This window comes from Salvia splendens, chromosome 17 (assembly GCF_004379255.2).
Source record: "Salvia splendens isolate huo1 chromosome 17, SspV2, whole genome shotgun sequence".
NCBI classification, from domain to species: Eukaryota; Viridiplantae; Streptophyta; class Magnoliopsida; order Lamiales; family Lamiaceae; genus Salvia; species Salvia splendens.
In genome coordinates this window covers 20739344-20758255 of record NC_056048.1, presented here as the reverse complement: position 1 = coordinate 20758255, position 18912 = coordinate 20739344, and the positions used below count along the sequence as shown (strand labels likewise).

At 34.5% G+C, this 18912-nt stretch overlaps 3 protein-coding genes and 1 pseudogene across 3 annotated transcripts; 2 read left to right on the top strand and 2 right to left on the bottom strand.

Moving 5' to 3' along the window:
• Positions 1–1612: 1612 nt before the first annotated feature.
• On the top strand, positions 1613–3156 carry LOC121775386 (40S ribosomal protein S15-4-like). Its single transcript, XM_042172466.1, has 4 exons — positions 1613–1668; positions 1759–1904; positions 2491–2548; positions 2688–3156. The coding sequence occupies exons 1-4, from the start codon at positions 1666–1668 to the stop codon at positions 2934–2936; spliced, it is 456 nt and encodes a 151-aa protein (XP_042028400.1). The 5' UTR covers positions 1613–1665; the 3' UTR covers positions 2937–3156.
• Positions 3157–4271: 1115 nt separating this feature from the next.
• LOC121774755 lies at positions 4272–8013 on the top strand (annotated as a pseudogene).
• Positions 8014–8422: 409 nt separating this feature from the next.
• LOC121774757 (magnesium transporter MRS2-I-like) lies at positions 8423–11848 on the bottom strand. Its single transcript, XM_042171635.1, has 11 exons — positions 11433–11848; positions 11178–11207; positions 10626–10773; positions 10300–10421; positions 9922–9996; positions 9407–9631; positions 9293–9337; positions 9123–9167; positions 9004–9033; positions 8802–8921; positions 8423–8721 (listed from the first exon to the last, which is right to left on the bottom strand). Exons 1-11 carry the CDS (start codon positions 11688–11690, stop codon positions 8635–8637), a joined length of 1185 nt encoding a protein of 394 aa, XP_042027569.1. The 5' UTR covers positions 11691–11848; the 3' UTR covers positions 8423–8634.
• A 2292-nt stretch (positions 11849–14140) lies between these two features.
• Positions 14141–15557, bottom strand: LOC121775193 (auxin-responsive protein IAA14-like). Its single transcript, XM_042172224.1, has 5 exons — positions 15206–15557; positions 14910–15133; positions 14686–14821; positions 14536–14597; positions 14141–14452 (listed from the first exon to the last, which is right to left on the bottom strand). The coding sequence occupies exons 1-5, from the start codon at positions 15424–15426 to the stop codon at positions 14415–14417; spliced, it is 681 nt and encodes a 226-aa protein (XP_042028158.1). The 5' UTR covers positions 15427–15557; the 3' UTR covers positions 14141–14414.
• Positions 15558–18912: the final 3355 nt, after the last annotated feature.

The window sequence follows — 18912 nt, the reverse complement described above, 5'->3', positions numbered from 1 at the left end:
ATACATCACTCTTATTATGATTTTATTTCACTCTTGTTCACAAAACACATCACTCTTATTATGATTTTACTTCATCACAATACAAATCACTCTTATTATGATTTTACTTCACTCTTGTTCACAATACAAATCACTCTTATTATGATTTTACTTCACTCTTGTTCACAAAACAAATCACTCTTATTATGATTTTACTTCACTCTTGTTCACAAAACACATCACTCTTATTATGATTTTACTTCACTCTTGCTCACAAAATACATCACTCTTATTATGATTTTACTTCACTGTTATTCACAAAACACATCACTCTTATAAGATTGATGGTAATATGATTCCGAATGCAAGAAGGTTCGTTTGACTATCTCCAAACCTCCGAACACGCACTTCTCATATTACAATATAATGATTAAAACACTAATTGGCCAAGTTCATTGAAAAGGATATTAGAAAAAGTCAACGTACAATCATGATTGCGAGCTGCATACACCTCCGACTCCTATAAATACTCATCAAATCCTTTCACTACTAAAATCATCACTCAAAACTAACACAATTGAAACAATTGTAATTGTAATATCCCCCCAAATTAAAATCGTAAACACAATGGTTTGCTTCTGCTTCGTGGTTGATCAGACGAGAAAGGTGAGGCAGCAGAAGCCGGCGGCTGGAATATGCTCGCGATGCGGCGGCGGAGCGAGTGTGGCGGACATGCCACCAGATTCTGCTACGTCCCCTTCTACTGGAAGACCTGGAGAGCTATTAGCATGATTTTATTTCCGAGCTCAACTCCATTTGTCAGTTTAATTTCCAGAACAGAGAAGAGAAGAAGAGAGAAGAAGAATCGCGGATTCCTTTTCAAATGAATTCAATTTGCCAACCTAACCTGACGTTGGAGTAAATTCAATTGGTTATGCAATGACCATAATACCCGTGCCTTGTTATTATGGAGTAAATTTGTGATTGAGGGAACTAATTTCTCCTTAAATTCAAAAATTAATACTAGCCCTTGATTTTTTTGATCTTGTGGCTATGATTTGTTCTCTAGTTATGTGTTTAATGGGCTCTTGCCCTATATCACAATCCTATATATATATATATATATATATATATATATATATAGGGTTTTGATCTATGCAAAACTAGATTTAAATACAGAAACGCAGAACAATATCATAATTAGGGCACTTTTAGGTCATAATTAGGTAATTTTTAGGTCATGCTAACAAAGCATGACCTAAAACGATCTTAGCATGACATTAAACTCAAATATTATAATATGACCTAAAATTGTTTAATTATGACCTTCCGTGTTTTTGGTTAATTATTGACCATTAGATCATCTAATCCTAGGGCCAAGATTTGGTCTGCATTTCTGGATTTAAACACATACTTATTTTGATCATCTCCCTATATATATATATATATATATATATATATATATATATATTGATATATTGTTATTAATTTATTATTACGACGATCCATGTTAAATGGGCTGAGCTTTATCGTTTCAGTCCTTTTGGTACATAGCAAACAGGCATTGGACCGAGTAAATAAGGCCCATAACAGCCCAAAGCGTTTTCGCATTTATAAAACTACCCCTCAATTTATTTCGGCCACAATTCTCCTCTCACCATCGGAAAACCCTAGCCTTCTGAAGCAATGGTATGAATATCTTCCACGCCGCGCCGCGCCGCCCCGCCCCGCCATATTTCTCGCCTCCGTCCTTACTTTTTCTTTTGTGTGTTCTCGCAGGCTGACGTTAATCCAGATGTCGCGGCGGCACAGCCAAAAAAGAGGACATTCAAGAAGTTCAGCTTCAAAGGCGTCGATCTCGATTCGCTCCTTGATATGCCAATTGATGAGCTCGTCAAGCTCTTGAGCGCTCGCCAAAGACGAAGGTTTGTATTTTTTATGCTTATTGTGAATTCTCTTGTTTCTAGGGTTTTGGAAGTCAGTTTTAGTAGCCGATGAGATTGGGAAAAATATGATTTGTGTAGATTTGTTGATATACAAGACTTTTTTTATTGTTTGGAAATGCAATTGAATAGATTTAACTTTATCGGCATGTGCAAACTGTATGCGTAGATCTGTGATAATGCGGAGTTGGAGATCAACAATTATTTGGTTAGAGGATGTGATTGTTCATGTTTTACAGTTTTGAATTAGTATTTTAAATTGATTTATATGCTAATACGGTTTTAATACTTGTATCTTCTTAGCCGTTGGATTATGCATATATATTCATAATTGAGATCATTCCTACATGTCTCATTTTGTTATGCATAAGCTATATAGTGTTGTAGTATGGTATTGTGAACCAGCTAATTTATCAATTTTAATGACTGAATTACTGCAATTATGTGTTGATTGCTTTTATGTCATTGAACTTCCACTCTGATATCCAATTTGATTTTATCCTTGCATTTGGGAGCTCTATATTTATAGTCAGAACTCTTTTCTAAATATATACTTGCAAATGGGCAGGTTTCAGAGAGGTTTGAACAGGAAGCCGATGGCTTTGATCAAGAAGTTAAGGAAGGCTGTAAGTGATCTTTATTTTCGTGATTGTGTTCTAGTGATTGTTGGGTGTTTATTTGGTTCCTGCATATACTACATTTTGACATTAACCTTTTAATAAGTTTTAACTTCATTAACGAGAGTTAATATTGTGAATTATGCAGAAACTGGAAGCCCCTGCTGGTGAAAAGCCTGCCCTTGTCAGAACCCACCTCCGGAACATGATCATCGTCCCTGAGATGATCGGAAGCGTCCTTGGAGTGTACAATGGCAAGACCTTCAATCCAGTTGAAATCAAGCCTGAGATGATTGGCCACTACCTTGCAGAGTTCTCGATATCATACAAGCCTGTCAAGCATGGTAGGCCCGGTATCGGTGCCACGCACTCATCGAGGTTCATTCCTCTGAAGTGAGGATTCTGTCGGTGGAAGGAAGGATGGTTAAGCTTTGATCTTTTTTTTGGTTGAGATTTTAAAACTATTTATGCTATTTTCCTCACAAATTTACTGAACTGCATAGCTTGTAATCTTGACTGTGCCAAAGTAATTCTTGGAAACGATATGGTTGCGAGCATTAATCTTTTCTTGTGTTTTTTGAACAACTCTTGCTATCTAGTGAATTTTCATATGATTACTTGCTGTTTAGTTTGCCTAGTCTACTAATTTCGTTGTCCTATTTTTATCGGACGAAATTGCCTTTGGCAATCGAATATCTATGAAGTCCATTTTAAATACCCCTTTTAAGTAATGTTAAGCCTCATGAAAATTTGCAAATAGGGGCGATGTATTGCAAATCTAGTGTGATTATAGCAAGTTTAATTGTTTCTATTCCTGAATTTCACTCATTGTACGATTTTTATAGGATTTTAAAATATTGGAATATAAAGCTCCGTTGATATTTTCTTACTGAAAAATTGAAAGTTAATTGTCATTTAAATTAAATTTTTTTATTGACTTCTGTTTTGATCACATATGAAATTTGTACAAGGCTAGAAATTTTTATATTTTGCAGTTATTCTACTATAACTCTGAAAATAACTAACATAATGACATCAAAGTAAAAACAAAACAATAAATCTTTTAGATAAAATCACGTCATTCTATTTGAATGTTAATTAAAACAACTTTATTTAATCGAAATACAATAATTTTGTTATTACATTTATAATTTTATCACATCAAATTTGATTTTAACCATCACATAATTATAAATGATTGATTAAATAAGAATTACTAATTTTACGACACAAACTGAAAATCATTCAAAAAATAGTGTTAAATTACAAATTAAAATGGTACTACAACCCTAGTCGAATTCCGCCAAAAGGCGGATTCGGTACACATGTAGTTATACCAAGAAAAAAATGGTACTACTGCACCTAAGAGCATCAGCAATGGCGCCCGTTCCGACGGAATTCCGATCGGCGTGTCGGAATTCCGCGGAGGACGTCCGCCATTGTGCATGGTATGCACGGATACGGAATTCCGCCAAGGACACCGCAGTTCCGCGGCGTTACGCGGAATTCCGTCGGGACGGGCGTGCGGACATCCGCCATTGCGTTTACTCCCACGGACGTCCGCGCCGAATTCCCGTTTATTGCATTAAATTTTTTTAATTGTGGGAAGTTCTTATGACGTGGCAATGCAGTGGGATGTCCGTATAACGTGGCGGAGGCGTTTTTGGGAATTCCGCGACACTGCCGGTGCTCTAAAGAATTGCCAAACTCTATCACTCCAGAAAAAAAAAATCAGAAATTTCCCCCAAAATTTTCCGCAGTTTCTCAAAACAAAGGTAAGAAGAAGGTGGTCGCCCTGTAATCTAAATCCCTGTTTCTCCCTATTCTCTTTTACTCACAATTTGTGGGAGGTAAATCCTTAAGCTCACAAGAAATGTATGCATGCATTCCAGCTGGTCTTTTCTCGAATTTTGTACTAAAATTTACTAGGGCTTCTGTTTTTTCTTATAAAGATGCAAACTTTTTATGTTGGATTCTTCAACTGCTAGTTGCTACTATACTCGTGCATCGCAGAATTTGATTTTCGGTTATTAGATATCTATAGGTGTTTATGTTGGTTGTGTTTCATCATCTCCGAGCTTGTGATTTTGTTCTCTTAATGTTATACTAGTATATCTGCTACTTAGACTGAAGTAGTTAATATACAGGAAGAGCTGATAGAATCAGGACTACTAATTGAGATTTGCTTGTTTTCTTTTGGCAGTGTTAATGTTTGCTTAATATATCTTGTGGGATTTTAAGGCCCTGAGAAATATGCAAAAGGATCCAGGTTATGGGGCCCCATCAACACCTACTGCGCGATTACGTCGGCGCAAAGGTTCCACTGAGGTCAGTTAAATACTTTCAACTTATCCTTCTACCATCACATTACGTCGATGGAGATGTTTCTTTGCTATGTCGAATGTAGAAGGTTTTCAATTTGGAGTAGTTTGTCTTTTTGACTGCATATCGAAAGTTATGTTTTTGAAATTCCCCATTGCTTTTGCATGTTACTCTAGGCCCTTCCGGAAGTTGATAAATCTAATGGCGACAATCTGCTTGTTAATGATCGGAACAAGTACAAGTCGTTTTTGATCCGGACATACTCAACTGTTTGGATGATTGGAGGATTCACCTTCGTAATATACATGAGGCACCTGTATATCTGGGCAATGGTGGTAGTTATCCAGATTTTCATGGCCAAGGAGCTGTTCAATTTACTTAGGAGAGCATCTGCGCCTTCCCGGATTCAGGATCTTAAATTGGTGTGATACTTTGTTTCACAATGGGCTCTTATGTTTTGTGTTCCATGATTCTATTAATTGGTTTCCCTTGGTTCTTGTTTGATTCTTTAGGAAATACAGTTTTGTTTGTGTTTCGCTATTTTTAAGATTTAATTCGATGTTTCAGGAACTTTTTCTTCACAGCGATGTTATTTGTGTACGGTCGCATTCTCAGTCAGAGGCTTGTGAACACTGTTGCATCAGACAGTTTTGTATAAACTTGTGAGCAAATTTACCAAGTATCACATGGTTACGTGTTATTTCTTGTATATTGCAGGTATGTACAAAAGGCTTGGTTCTATGTGTTTTTTAAGAATTTTCTTGTTTGCTGCAAAATCTCGCTGTTACGCTGCTCCTAAAGTACTAATCCTCTGACTGATGCTTATAAAAGCAGTTCTTTTGTATACTATATCTTAAACTTCTTTTATAGCTTCAGTAATTCTTATATGCCTTTTCTTGTGGTTCAAAACATACATTCTCCATATTGTTATCCACTAAAGAAATCTTAGTGTTTACATTTTTAAATTATATATTCTTCTGTCGGTGAATTCAGGCTTCGTGTGGTTCATTCTTACACTAAAGAAGAAGATGTACAAGTATCAATTTAGCCAATTTGCATGGACACATATGGTCCTGATTGTGTTCACTCAGTCGGCATTTACCGTAGCAAATATCTTTGAAGGAATTTTCTGGTAATAACATTTCATTTGTCCTGTTTAGCATTTTAATCACACCATATTATGCTCAATTATGTTGATCATTTTCAGTAAAACAATATACCTCATTTTATATTTGTCCTCTTCGGTAGCTTTTTCATTGAAGCTTCTTTCTGGATTCCTTTTTGCATACTTGATTTTTCCCTTCTTGGCAACTCCTCTTGCTGGCTCTAATAACTGGTCCCGACAAGAAGATATGATTCATAGGCATGGCTGAGATCTGATGTTTACATCATTGGAAATTGACTTGGATAAAGAACTTCAGATGCAGATTGGCAATTGTGCAGGTTCCTTCTTCCAGCATCGCTTATCATTGTCAACGATGTTGCTGCTTATATTTTCGGGTTTTTCCTTGGGAAAACTCCTTTAATCAAGCTATCGCCAAAGAAAACATGGGAGGGTTTCATCGGAGCGTCTGTTGCTACTGTCATTTCAGCCTTCTTCGTAAGCATCAATCCATCTATTAGAAAAATCTTTTTTGCTGAATTTATACTTGGCTTCAACGTCCAATGCCATCATTATAATTCACAAGATGATCACAATTTTTTTTCACTTGCTTTCCAGCTTGCTAATGTATTGGGCCACTTTCAATGGTTGATCTGCCCAAGAAAGGTAATTGTTAGCTTATATTCACTTTATATTTAAATACATTTTTTGCTGTTGTAAATTTTTTCTTTGGGAACAAAAAGTGTCGTGTTGTCCAATTGCTGGAATGGTATTCTTGTTAATAGGGAGATGCCATATTTACTTACAAACAACATTCCAAATGTTCTTATAATAACATTAGACATCAGACTGTTTTTCCTGCGAAAGAGTCTGAAAGCGTTTTTTTTTAAATCTACACGGTTATCCTTGTCCACGTCATAGTTGATATGAAACCTAGCGTGTCTTTCAATTTCTGATGATATGTAGGATTTATCATCTGGCTGGCTTCACTGTGATCCTGGTACACTGTTTAGACCAGTGGAGTTCGCTCTGCCAGAGTGGTTTCCTGAATGGGTAGATATTTCTTCCGCATAGCCTTCCTGCAGTGAAATTGGCACCACGAAATTCGTAACGATCTTTTAGTTGCTACTATCGCGTACACATTTTCTCTTTTTGACATTTTTAGACAATATTGTGCTGTAACATATTCACTTATGTGCTATCACACACTTTAATATGTTCACAGTTCCCATGGAAAGAGATTTCCGTTTTGGCAGTGCAATGGCATGCTCTCTGCCTTGGTCTATTTGCATCGATTATAGCACCTTTTGGAGGCTTTTTCGCTAGCGGCTTCAAAAGGGCATTCAATATCAAGGTTTAATATCATTCTGTTTTCAAAGCTCCGAACTAACATATGTATAATGTTCATTTTAACAAGATTAACTAATAAAGCATACCTTATCGTTTCTGTTTTCATATTTTAGGATTTTGGTGACAGCATTCCTGGTCACGGTGGGATTACTGACAGAATGGACTGCCAGGTGAATTTATCACGAAATACACGTAGGGGTAGTGATGTCGCTGGGCTGGAATTTATTATTTTGGTGACAACTCTCGATTCAAAACTCGCTCCAAACTAATTTGAGATGGTGGATATATTTTGTTTACGCAGATGGTGATGGTGATGGCGGTTTTCGCGTACATCTATCACCAGGCATTTGTTGTGCCACAGAACCTAACACTGGAGATTATTATTGATCAGGTAAAGTGATGCTGCATAATGCTTTGCCATCACGTGTGATTGTGTTTGGTCTATCTTGTCGTGTTGATGTAGATCTTAGCTATGAGGAGCAACGAGATTTGTACACACAACGTTAGCCGGTATGTGGAGATTTCTGAATACGAATAAAATTGACACACTCTTTTTTTGCCTTTGTTGTAACAGACAATAGTATAGATAGTCTTCAGAAATTGTACTGCCAAAATCTATCTGCTTTCTCTGCGCCAATGAAAAAAATCAACCAAAAGATGTACTTTACATGATTCATTTCTTATGTTCTCTATTATTCCATATCTCTATTTTGGTCTCCAATTTTTTTAGTACAGACGTACATTACATATTTAAAGGATTAATACTTCAATTATTTATGCAGTATTATACAATCATAAAGGATTGATTGCTGCTAAACTCACTAGATTTATTATCTGATTTTGATCATGAAATCAAATTGCCCCAAAATAGAAGGCGAATTAGCAAAAGAGAAAAGTAGAAAACGGTGCATCAATATGCAATTCACTAGAGATAATTCGTATTATTACTTGATACAAATACTATTTACACAACTCAAAAGGTTATAGAATCAATGACACATAATCCATTGTAATGTACATGAACTTATTTTGAGTAAATTAATTTTAAACAATTTTCACTTTTGACTAGCTAAATTCATTTACATTTTCCGTAACTAAAATGACGAACGGAAAAGAAACATAGTTTATTTTGTGAGGGAAATCTTGCGGTGTTGAATAGCAGCAGTGTTTGACTGTTGAAAAAGAAACTAATGTAATCTAAAGTTACTAACTTAATAAATTGCGTTCTCTCACTCATAAGGATTTGAAGGAGACGAAAAATGTCATCTAAATAGATCCCAGAAATGAAAACCTTGGTTGCTCCAAATTTGGACTATTCGACTCAAGATCCGACCAGCCCTTTGTAGCGCGCGTAAGACATTATAAGAACAAAAAGACTCGCACAAAAAATCCCTGTGCAGATGACCACCTGTGAACATCAGGAAGATATAGTCTTGAGTGTAGTGAACAACAATTGCAAATACAAACAATCCAATCCTCACTACTCACCCATTTAAACATGTATCCATGATCGTCGTTCCATGTGTACGGAATGTTCATACCAAAAATTCCAGCTACCAAAGAGTAAATGGATAAGGACACGGTTCCAGCGCTCAGAAACAGTTCCAACTGGCATAAGAAACGAAAATTATGAGCATTTTGGCAAGGCAAGTCAAGAATGAATGATAAGATTTAATCTGCTAAGACGGACCTGAATGAGCTGGTTTCGATGATTATCAAGCTGCCAAGAGGTGCATAATCAAGATTTAGATTATTAGATATTCTTAGAAAAAAAAGGCATATCAAGAACCACATTTGTCACTTTTTTACCTGGATATTGATATAATCTTCGGTGTTATCAATGTATTCACGCAGCTGAATAAAAGGCAGGAAAGTTATCAGAAACTAATCCATGTAATGCTATCTGGAAAACCATTATAATACAAAATTTTAAAAGATGATGTTTTTCAAAGAACAAGTGTAATTAATGGTTAACATACCGTGGTCAATTTGTTCAACGTGCCATCAATTTGCATGAAGTAGGCCTGTAAAGCAGATAGTAAGTTGTCTATCATTTTCCTAAGACCCGAGGAGAGTGCGGTACGCCAAATTACCTCAAGAAGCATTTCAAGTTCCTCAACGTCATTTTCATCCCCACGCATGGTTGCTATACTTGCCCTACTGGCCTTGGATATCTTGGAGCCTATTGTCGGGGATGCAAGGAACCAACTAGCTGCACCCGAGCCACTCACAGGTGATGCTCCAGCCATCTTCCTCGATAAGTACAGGTCAGCCATATCATCGTCATCATCCAAAAGTTGTTCCAATTCATCTCGCACCTTTGGAATAATAAAGGATAAGTCTATGAATTAATAAATAAAATATCAACATTAAAAGATAAGTTTAAGAAAAATATAAACAACACATAAAGATAGGCTAGGCATATCCAACAGAAAGTGATATTTTCGATGAACTTCTCTTGATTTAGATTTGCAAACATTTCTTTCTGAGACAAGTACATTACAGTAGAAGAGGAGTATATGTCATTGTTTAAGGCAGTGCAATCAACTGAAGAATACAAGGAAAAAATGAAGTTCATGCTAAACAAAAAAGGTAAGGGAGGTTCTACCTTTTGCACACGAGCAGTCAACCGAGTCATTTGACTTTTCAACTTCCGTACTCGGTCTAGATTACGGCTACTAATCTGTAAACAAATTGGAAACAGAAAATGCAGTTGAAAGTAATCCATAAAGAAATGGGGAAGTCATTGTCCATAAAGGATATGTGTGTCAATTACTCAATAAACTAAAACTAAGCGAGATTAAGTAAAAACAATTAAATAAGCAGGTTGTGCAAGAAAGACCAGTCACAGTTCCAATATATCTACAAGATCATTGAATGATGGAAGAAAAAAGAATTTTGCCACATTACAATTATAGAAGCCTACTCTAATGTGTGCGGTTAGATTGCACATCTTCTCAATTTATGAAGCACAAATATAAATTACCTTTGACGTAAGCATATCCAAAGCTGGGTAAACTGCACTCTCCAATTCAATTGTGCGGGCAGAAAGGAAACTACAAATAGCTTCCAATGCCACCTCAAGGGCCCGAAACTCAAATGGAGAATCTGTATTTTTCAGTGAGCCTATCAGGATTTACACAATATTTCATTGTAAAGACAAAAGGCCAAAAAAGAATGTGCAGAGAGATGTAAAGAAAAAGGCAAAAAGGAATATGCAGAGAGAAGGAGAAACTGCATGCAGACCCAGTGCTACATTAACGAAGGAAAACTACACTTCCCACTTATGCAAAACAATAATTTAGTATATACCATCTTCTTCACCAGTCTCATCATGCTGTGCTAGTAACTCCTTGCCATCACCACTAATTTCTCGATTATCAGTTAGCGGTTTCAATCGCCTTCGAAGGTCTTCCACTATAGGAACAACATTATCATCCAATGGATCACGAAGCAAAACCTAAAATAATTATTTTCAAACAGTGTCAGATATAATTGAAAACATCCTAGCTCCCAAGAGGCATTTCACTATTTTAGTTAATTATCATGATTCATGATACTAAAGCAAAAGCTCCTGGTTCCAACCCTATCATAAGGTAATTTCTTGTGCAGCTATGCTTGATCCGAAGATACAAAAACTAAGTTCACACTAATTCAACTGTAATCCTGCTCAAGCAACACACTTAAGATAAATAGCTTACGAAATCCTAAAACTCCGATCCTACTTCACATCTAGTACTATACTGGTTACAGTTAATAGATTTGGTTCAAACTAATAACAATAATATCTCAACAAAGTAAAATACAGGAATAAAGGATTTGAAACAAGAATAGTAGTACTTAAAAGGAAGACTAAAACCTCACCTCTTCAGACGTGATTATAGCCTTGATATGCTGCATCAATACAAACAAAAGTTATAAAAATACTGTGAAAAACAAATCCGAAAGAAAATTACTGAAATTGAACAAGTAATTAACAGCGTCGAGAAAACTGTGAGAGATTAGAGGGAAGGGAATTCAATCGATTACTCGAATAAAAAAAAACTCCAAGCAACAATCACAGATAACCCCCAAACAAAATCAATTTAAAAATAAATAAAGAGAAGCGGAGAATCGTACTTCCAAATTGAGAACAATGGCTCGCTCGCGGCCGAGGATGGTGGATGGGTAGGACAAGAGGGGGTCGAGAATGCGAAGGTCACGAGCGTGTATTTGGACGCGATGCATGATCGCGTACTTGTCGACATCGAGAACGACTTCCTGACCCGAGGAATCCAGCAGGATCCAGCTGCGTGACCCGCCGCCCTTCTTCTTCAACCCGCCCACCGCATTCAGAGGATCCGCCGGCACAACGTACCCTCCGTCTCGACCCGTCATTTTCTAATTCACATCACAAATTCACAATACCAGGCGCAATTTTCGTCGGAATTTCACACAATCGTGTGATTTTAATCTGCGTGCATGAATTTGAGACCACTGTTCACTACTGCTGTGTGTGTGATTTTCTAGAACAGTGTGCGTTTGGAGAAGGGAGTCTGAAAGAGGGGAGAAAAATAAATGACTAAAAAATAACATAATTTGACAGTACATTAAAATCTGTAATTAGGTCAACCTCTCCCTGAATCGTGAATTAGGGCTTCACTAATCACTTTCAATTTTATCTCTTATTCAAATGATATCAGCAATCTTATATTATTCGCATAATCCGTTACACTATTCATAAATCTTATACCCGTCCCTTAAAATGCTAACTTTTCTTAAATTGCTAACTTTTCTTAAATTGCTAACTTGTTAACTCATCAATATAGTGTATTAAAAATGTCAACACGATCACGGTAAAATGTCACATATTTATGCTGACATTTCAATAAACTATATTGACATTTAAATATCAATGTCAATACAATGTATTAAAATATCACTTTAAGTTTATGTTTGACATTTCAGTATCATCGCATTGACATTTTTAATACACAACGTCGATGAGTTAGCAAGTAAACAACTTAAGAAAAGTTAGCAACATATCACACCTCCTACTTATGTATGTATCTCTTATTTTTTTAATCATTTTTAATCTTTTATCATTTTCAATTGTGAATTAAATTAATTTCAAAATGTTCGCTGCCAAAAAAGTTTCTTCGGATCAATGGCGGATCCAGGATTTAAAAATCGTGGGGTCGGACGAGATAATTAATATAATAATATTATATATATTAATAAAAATACATTACAAATAAAATTATCTTTGTTTTATCACGATAGTTGACTTTTACGAGTTCACATTTTTAACTTTTACGAGTATTCATATTTTGAAGCAGGCCAAAATTTTGTCATTGAAAATAATTGCAAACATATCTTCCGGTGGTTGATTCTGTTCAACATTAGCATCAGAAGAATAGATAAAAACTCATGAGAACAGATATAAACTCAAGATATTTTTAAAATAAATTTATCCATTAATTTAAAATGGATGGTAATTAAAATCAATAATAAAAAAACATATATAATTATTATATTCATAAAAATTAGGTCAAATAAACAAAATAAAAGTAAAAAAATAATAAAACGTGATTAAAAGAATATCAATAACGTACCAATTTTTTTGTGCAAAGCCTATGCCGCCTCTAAAATCTTACTCTTAGTCACCAACTATTTAATCAAAATAATAATAGGGTCGAAATCTAGAATTTTTATTTATAAAGAAAGTTGTAACTCTTGTAATAAAGATAAAAACTATTTAAAAAGAACAGTATTGACTGATTTTTTTAACTAATAAAATTAAATAAATTAGGAATTTATGTAAATTTTTGGGAAAATGAAGGAGAAAAAAAGTTAATACTACATGGCTTAGAAAATTATTGGCAGGCGAATTAATTGAAATAGCAGTATTAAATGCGAGTGACCAATTAGATTTTTTAGTTATAGATTTTCTAACCCAACAATCAATAGGACGGAATATAGGAGTATTAACAGTATCCACAAATAGCCCAGCCATAGCCTACCCACAAACTCCTCCTGCCACATCATCAACACTAAAAATCACCCTGCCACATAATCAAAACAAGCAAATAGCCCAGCAATAGCCTAGCCACATCACTCAAAATTATATAAAACAAATAATTATCAATTAGACATACTATAAATAATCTACTATAAACGCTATCCAAATTTTTAGTTATTACTAAAGATGTCACACCACTTAATTAGACATTAATTGCGCGCTACTCGTAATGTAGAATACTAAGAATAGTAAGTATATCAGTCTTTCGAAATGAGATATTATGTCACAAAATGAATGAATATACTATTATATATCAAATTGTGTACAGTATTTAATACTACTAACATTTTGGTGCATATCTTAAAGATTAAATATTGGGACAAGTTTTTTTTCATAAATTAATTAATACACAAAACAATTTAGGTATATGCAGCCTAATAACACATGCATTTTCTCCCGACCACCCATAATGCATGATTAAATTCCAGCTCATCAAAGACAACCCTAATTGACTAACATTTACAAGCATGACCATTCATAAATATATATACCTTCAATCATTCTAAATATATTTAAAAACTAACAAGAATAATAAATGCATGCTACCGAATAAAATATAGAATGCCAGGAATAATCCCATGAACATTCACATGGCTTTGTTCCCTTCAGCAGCCTAACCAGTATAGCGGCTACAATCATCATCAAATAATAATGCTCAAAAAACAATATAGTAGAAATTTGAGTAACAAGTCACGTAGAATCTTGTTGAGATATAAAAATTCGATTTTCTATGTTCAAAATTAAATAAAAGACACAAACACAAATGTGACAGCCAATACAAGAATTTACAATTTAATTAAACAAGCCAAAATGAGCCATAAACTTTAATTATAACAAACCAGACAACAGATAGTGCGTTTGCTTCTTGTCTAATACACAAATTTGTCCATAAAATTTCATATCTATATTCTACTACAATATTATAAGATACAGACAATAATTCATCGAAAAGCTAATAAAATTACAAGAAACGAAAAATAATGATACATAATTGGAACCATCAAACCAAGTTGCACCAGTAGTTTATTACAAATATTCCATTAGCATCTGTTCTTGCATTTCTCCATGGCTCTTGGTGCTAAATATTGATAATGATAACAATATTTAGTGACGAAACCAAAAATTTAAAATAGAAATCTGATCAATATAAGTGTAACGTACCTAATCCTATAGCCTCGCATCCTTTCATAATTCGGAGACGCTTGCATGAGTCAACAAACATCCTAAAAAAATCATAAATATTGTTCAAAATATAGATCTATATTTTTTCTACAATGGAATAATGAAGAAAACATAAATTAAAAAACTTACTCCCATGGAACATCACCAACAAGCATCCAATCACCATCCTTATCTTCATAACTAGGCACATATTCTGAACTGTTTAACAGATCCATCAATTTCCTCTCATTCATGAAGTCTATCATTCCCTCCGTCCCATAATTCCCTACCAAAATCAAATAATTAAAAAATAATAGTAATAGTAGAAAGTAGTTTATGTTGATTTATTTGAAGGTGTGGTTTGTTACCCTTACCCAAAGTGAAGGAACTGAACATTTTGGCTAAGGCATCAGAGAGCTCTTGGTAGCTTTTATACATCTTCAAATCCACCTTACGGAGGTAGGGGGCGCCATCCATCGACACCTTCACGAAGGCGGCGCCGCCGCTGCATGCCGCCTTCTTCGACTCCTCGCTCTTCTGGTGGCTCATGATGTTCTTCCGAAACGCCCTCACCGGCGGCCATCCCACCACTTGAGCCCTAGAATTCAATTAAATCAAATTAAATAGTCGAAAAATTAAATTAAATACGACGCGATCTCGAATATCTTACTTGGAAGGAGGCTTGATGTGATCCTTGGGAGGGAGCATAGCTTTCTCCTTGGAAGAATTCTGCATGTTTTCCTTCAGATCCAGAGCATCAGATTCATTTGACTGAAGGTTCAATTTGAGATCGATCGTCTCAGAAAAACCTCTCTTCCCCGTGCTCTTCACGGTGGCACCGGGCAGACCGAGGCAGAGCTCGGTCGCCTTCAGATTCAGGCCTACTTCCATTCTCACAACCGTCGCCGGTTTCTTCGTCTCCTTCTATATGCTCTTGGCTTTTTTTTCTCTTGGATTGGCTGTAGAAAAATGTGCGTGTTTGTAGTAATAATAATTTTGTGATGGAGCAGGAGCAAATGTGTGAGTGCGGGATGTTTATATATAACTACAGCAGCAGACGATCAAGTTCCGAGGAATCGCGTGCTGACACGTGGTGTTTTGATCATCTTGGATCAAGAGCATTTTGTTGAGATAATGATTGTAGTTGCTTTAATTACTGAAAATATAATGGTTAAATAATTCCTGAATCCTCAGCTTTTTCTGATGTTATGAAATGACAAATTTGGTGCTTCAATTATTTATTTTAGTTGTAGAAGATATGAATGGTGTTTTTATGGAGTAGGAGTACGATTTATGTCTAATTTTAAATTAATATCTTTAATATTTTATGAGTCATGCATTAAAATATGTATTGTTTTAAAAAAAATTAAAGTTTAAAAGATGGAGATTGTATGTTTTAATAGTATTATTTAAATTTAGGTCGTGATAAAGTTTTAGTTGTGTAATACGAAGTATTATACTCCCTCCGTTCCTTGTTAATAGAGACATTTTTTTCGGCACGGAGTTTAAGAATAGTGTGTTAAATGGATGGTGAAAAAGTTAGAGAGAATAAAGTAAGAGAGATGAAGAGAGAATAAAGTAAAAGAGAGAATTACTTTTTGCCAAAAATAGAAATGACTCAATTAACTTGAAACTTACCGAAATAGAAAAATGACTCTATTAACATGGAACGGAGGGAGTACTATTTAATTGTGTAATACTATTAAGTTTTAATCTTGTAATATCGGACTTGGATCATTATTGTGTCGTAACAATTCGAATTGTGTCGTATCGTTATTGGTATGGCTAGTAATTTTCAACATGACACACAAACCCGACACAAACACACATGAAGTTAATATATAGGATTGAAGGGTTAAACTTTATTGAATTTGAGTCCTAATCAGGTCGACTCAATAAGATTTCAATGATTTTAGCTTGGTTTTGGATTTGACCTTATTAGTTGGATCGATATCATATTGGCTCGATAATAACCCACCTCACACTATTTGTCAGCTCTAGACTTGTGGTTCATGGATAAAAGTCAAAACAGAACAAATATTTTTTTACCTGTTATGGCAAAACTCAAAACTCAATTTCAGAAATTGTTCAATGAATCCTGAAATTGACTAATCACTGTGTTGCTTGTGAAACATTCGTGACTCGTCCAAAATGAACTTCGGTTTTGATGGTGATTACTTTCGGTACAAATTAGTCTTTAATTATTTTCTAGACTATTTTCAATTAATGCTTGCTTTGAATATATTACACCACTGTCTGTGTAATGATAAACAAAAATCCCAAGTTTTAAGTGCTCTTGGCCATTCCAATCAATTCATCAACTAATTATACAAATCAATTTATCTCATTTCATATAGGAATACCCCATTACTTATTTATCTAAGTACAAAATAATATATAGTCGATCAGTTGGAGAACAACGTCTTACCAATTAAATTGCATTTTTCAGCTAATTTTTTTAATAATTGTATTATAGTATAAAGTTATCGACAATTTTAGATTATTGATTCTACGTAAATATTTAAAATATACATCTATATCGTCTCAGCACATAATATGCCAAGATACCTTGTTAAATGTTAGTACCACCTAATCTGTGTGTGTGTATTGTATATGTATTATTAAACAGAGATCCACAAAACCAGGTAAATATGAAGGCAATAATAGAGATACCATAAATAGTCCCTTGAAGAATTGAGTCCCATAATAAATGGGGTATGTTACATGTTAGAGGAACATGTTGTAACAACCCAAGCAATATAATGAATTTTGCTAAATTATTGTATTTTATTATCTTCTGGTGGACAAAGTTTCTTATTTCGCCGAAGCTTCTCATTATCCATTTTGCACACAAATATTTGTTTTATGATCCTTCATACTCCAACTTATTGTAATTTTTAGCCCGACTATATAATAATTACATATATTTTGTTAGGATTGAATAACTCTTTGTTCAAACTTTTGCCTTTCCTTTTTTATAGTATATCTCATAAATGAGACCCAAATGTAAGAGTATATAAGTCCTTTTTATTAAGGTTTCTTGGTGATGTCGAAAATCTTAATTTTATTTCACATCGACTTCATAGTTCATAGTGATAATGTCTTTTCTATATATTCTTAGATCGAAACTCTTCCTTTTTATGAGGCTTTTCAAATAGTGATAAGGTCTTTTCTATATATTTTTAGATACATACTCTTCATTATTGTGAGGCTTTTCAAAGAAATGAATAGCTCAGTAGTTGACAATTGAAACATAAAATGAATATAATAATATCCCATATCGGTGTACACAAAGAGCTTAATTCACTATATAATAAGTCTCATGGGTCTCTCCTTTTATCACCAATTGGTTTTAAGATGAAACCCATGAATTTCTATCAAGTGGGACAAGAGTTAGAACTTTCAACTGACATTGTTATATATCTACATCATGTAAAATGTAACTTTTATCAGTATAGGAGTATAAATGTACAAATGATGTACGCACATATGTATAATACTAGTATTATTGTTTTCTCTATTGTCAATAAGTCAATATTTTTGCATGGAAAGTGTAAGGCATGTTATAATGTGAAAATTTAAGGTAAATGTGACAGGAACATCACCCTATCTAAAGCCATTTATGAAATATCAATGGCCAAAAATTATACACAGGTCACATCCTAATTACAAAAAGAAAACATCTCCAAAATCCTCTTGCCCCATCACTATCTCCAAAGTTTGATAAAATCATTTTTTACATAATCTCCTCGTTGCACGATCGTTTTAATTACTTATTCATGTATTGTTTGTTTAATTAATTTGTTTCCTCGTATACAAAACATACCATATGAATTTTCCTGTTTAGCATCCAATTAGCTTGTGAATAATCAATCACCATCTTTTTATTGGAAATATTGCATGTGTTGGACCAAATTTCTTTCCCAAATTCGATGGTCCCATTTTTAATTTCTACTCCTTCCTTCCTATAAAAATAGGCCATTTAGACTTGACACAAGTTTTAATCTATAATTGAAAAGGAAAAAAAGTAGTTGAAATCGTGTAGTGAAAACAAAGAACAACTAAAAAGAAAGTGACACTCGTTTGAATTCACTTTTGGAGTTATTATAATAACATGAGGTTGTATATGCTGGTCAAACAAATATAACAATATCATTAAGAGAAGTAAAATCATTATAAGTTTTACTAGTGATGTGAATCCGGGTGTCCCAAAGAAGGATCGAAGAACCGGATTTGAGGACAAATCCTTTCGCAAAGAAGGAGAGGATGATGTGAATCCGGGTATTCACAATCATAGGATACAACGACATCGAGGGCCATGGGTTGATTGGGGTCCGAGAACAAGGTGGAGACATGGCAAGGAACAAATCCTGATTT

Excerpts from the sequence above, each read along its gene's own strand:
- LOC121774757 (XM_042171635.1), bottom strand. The coding sequence starts at position 11,690 with ATGACGGGTCGAGACGGAGGGTACGTTGTGCCGGCGGATCCTCTGAAT. Across the intron at positions 10,422-10,625 it reads TGAGACTGGTGAAGAAGATG|ATTCTCCATTTGAGTTTCGG; the intron begins GTATATACTAAA and ends TGAAAAATACAG. Across the intron at positions 9,338-9,406 it reads AACTTGAAATGCTTCTTGAG|GCCTACTTCATGCAAATTGA; the intron begins GTAATTTGGCGT and ends TCTGCTTTACAG.
- LOC121775386 (XM_042172466.1), top strand. Across the intron at positions 1,905-2,490 it reads AGCGCTCGCCAAAGACGAAG|GTTTCAGAGAGGTTTGAACA; the intron begins GTTTGTATTTTT and ends GCAAATGGGCAG. Across the intron at positions 2,549-2,687 it reads TCAAGAAGTTAAGGAAGGCT|AAACTGGAAGCCCCTGCTGG; the intron begins GTAAGTGATCTT and ends TGAATTATGCAG.
- LOC121775193 (XM_042172224.1), bottom strand. The coding sequence starts at position 15,426 with ATGGAAGTAGGCCTGAATCTGAAGGCGACCGAGCTCTGCCTCGGTCTG. Across the intron at positions 15,134-15,205 it reads CACATCAAGCCTCCTTCCAA|GGCTCAAGTGGTGGGATGGC; the intron begins GTAAGATATTCG and ends ATTGAATTCTAG. Across the intron at positions 14,822-14,909 it reads GTTCAGTTCCTTCACTTTGG|GGAATTATGGGACGGAGGGA; the intron begins GTAAGGGTAACA and ends TGATTTTGGTAG.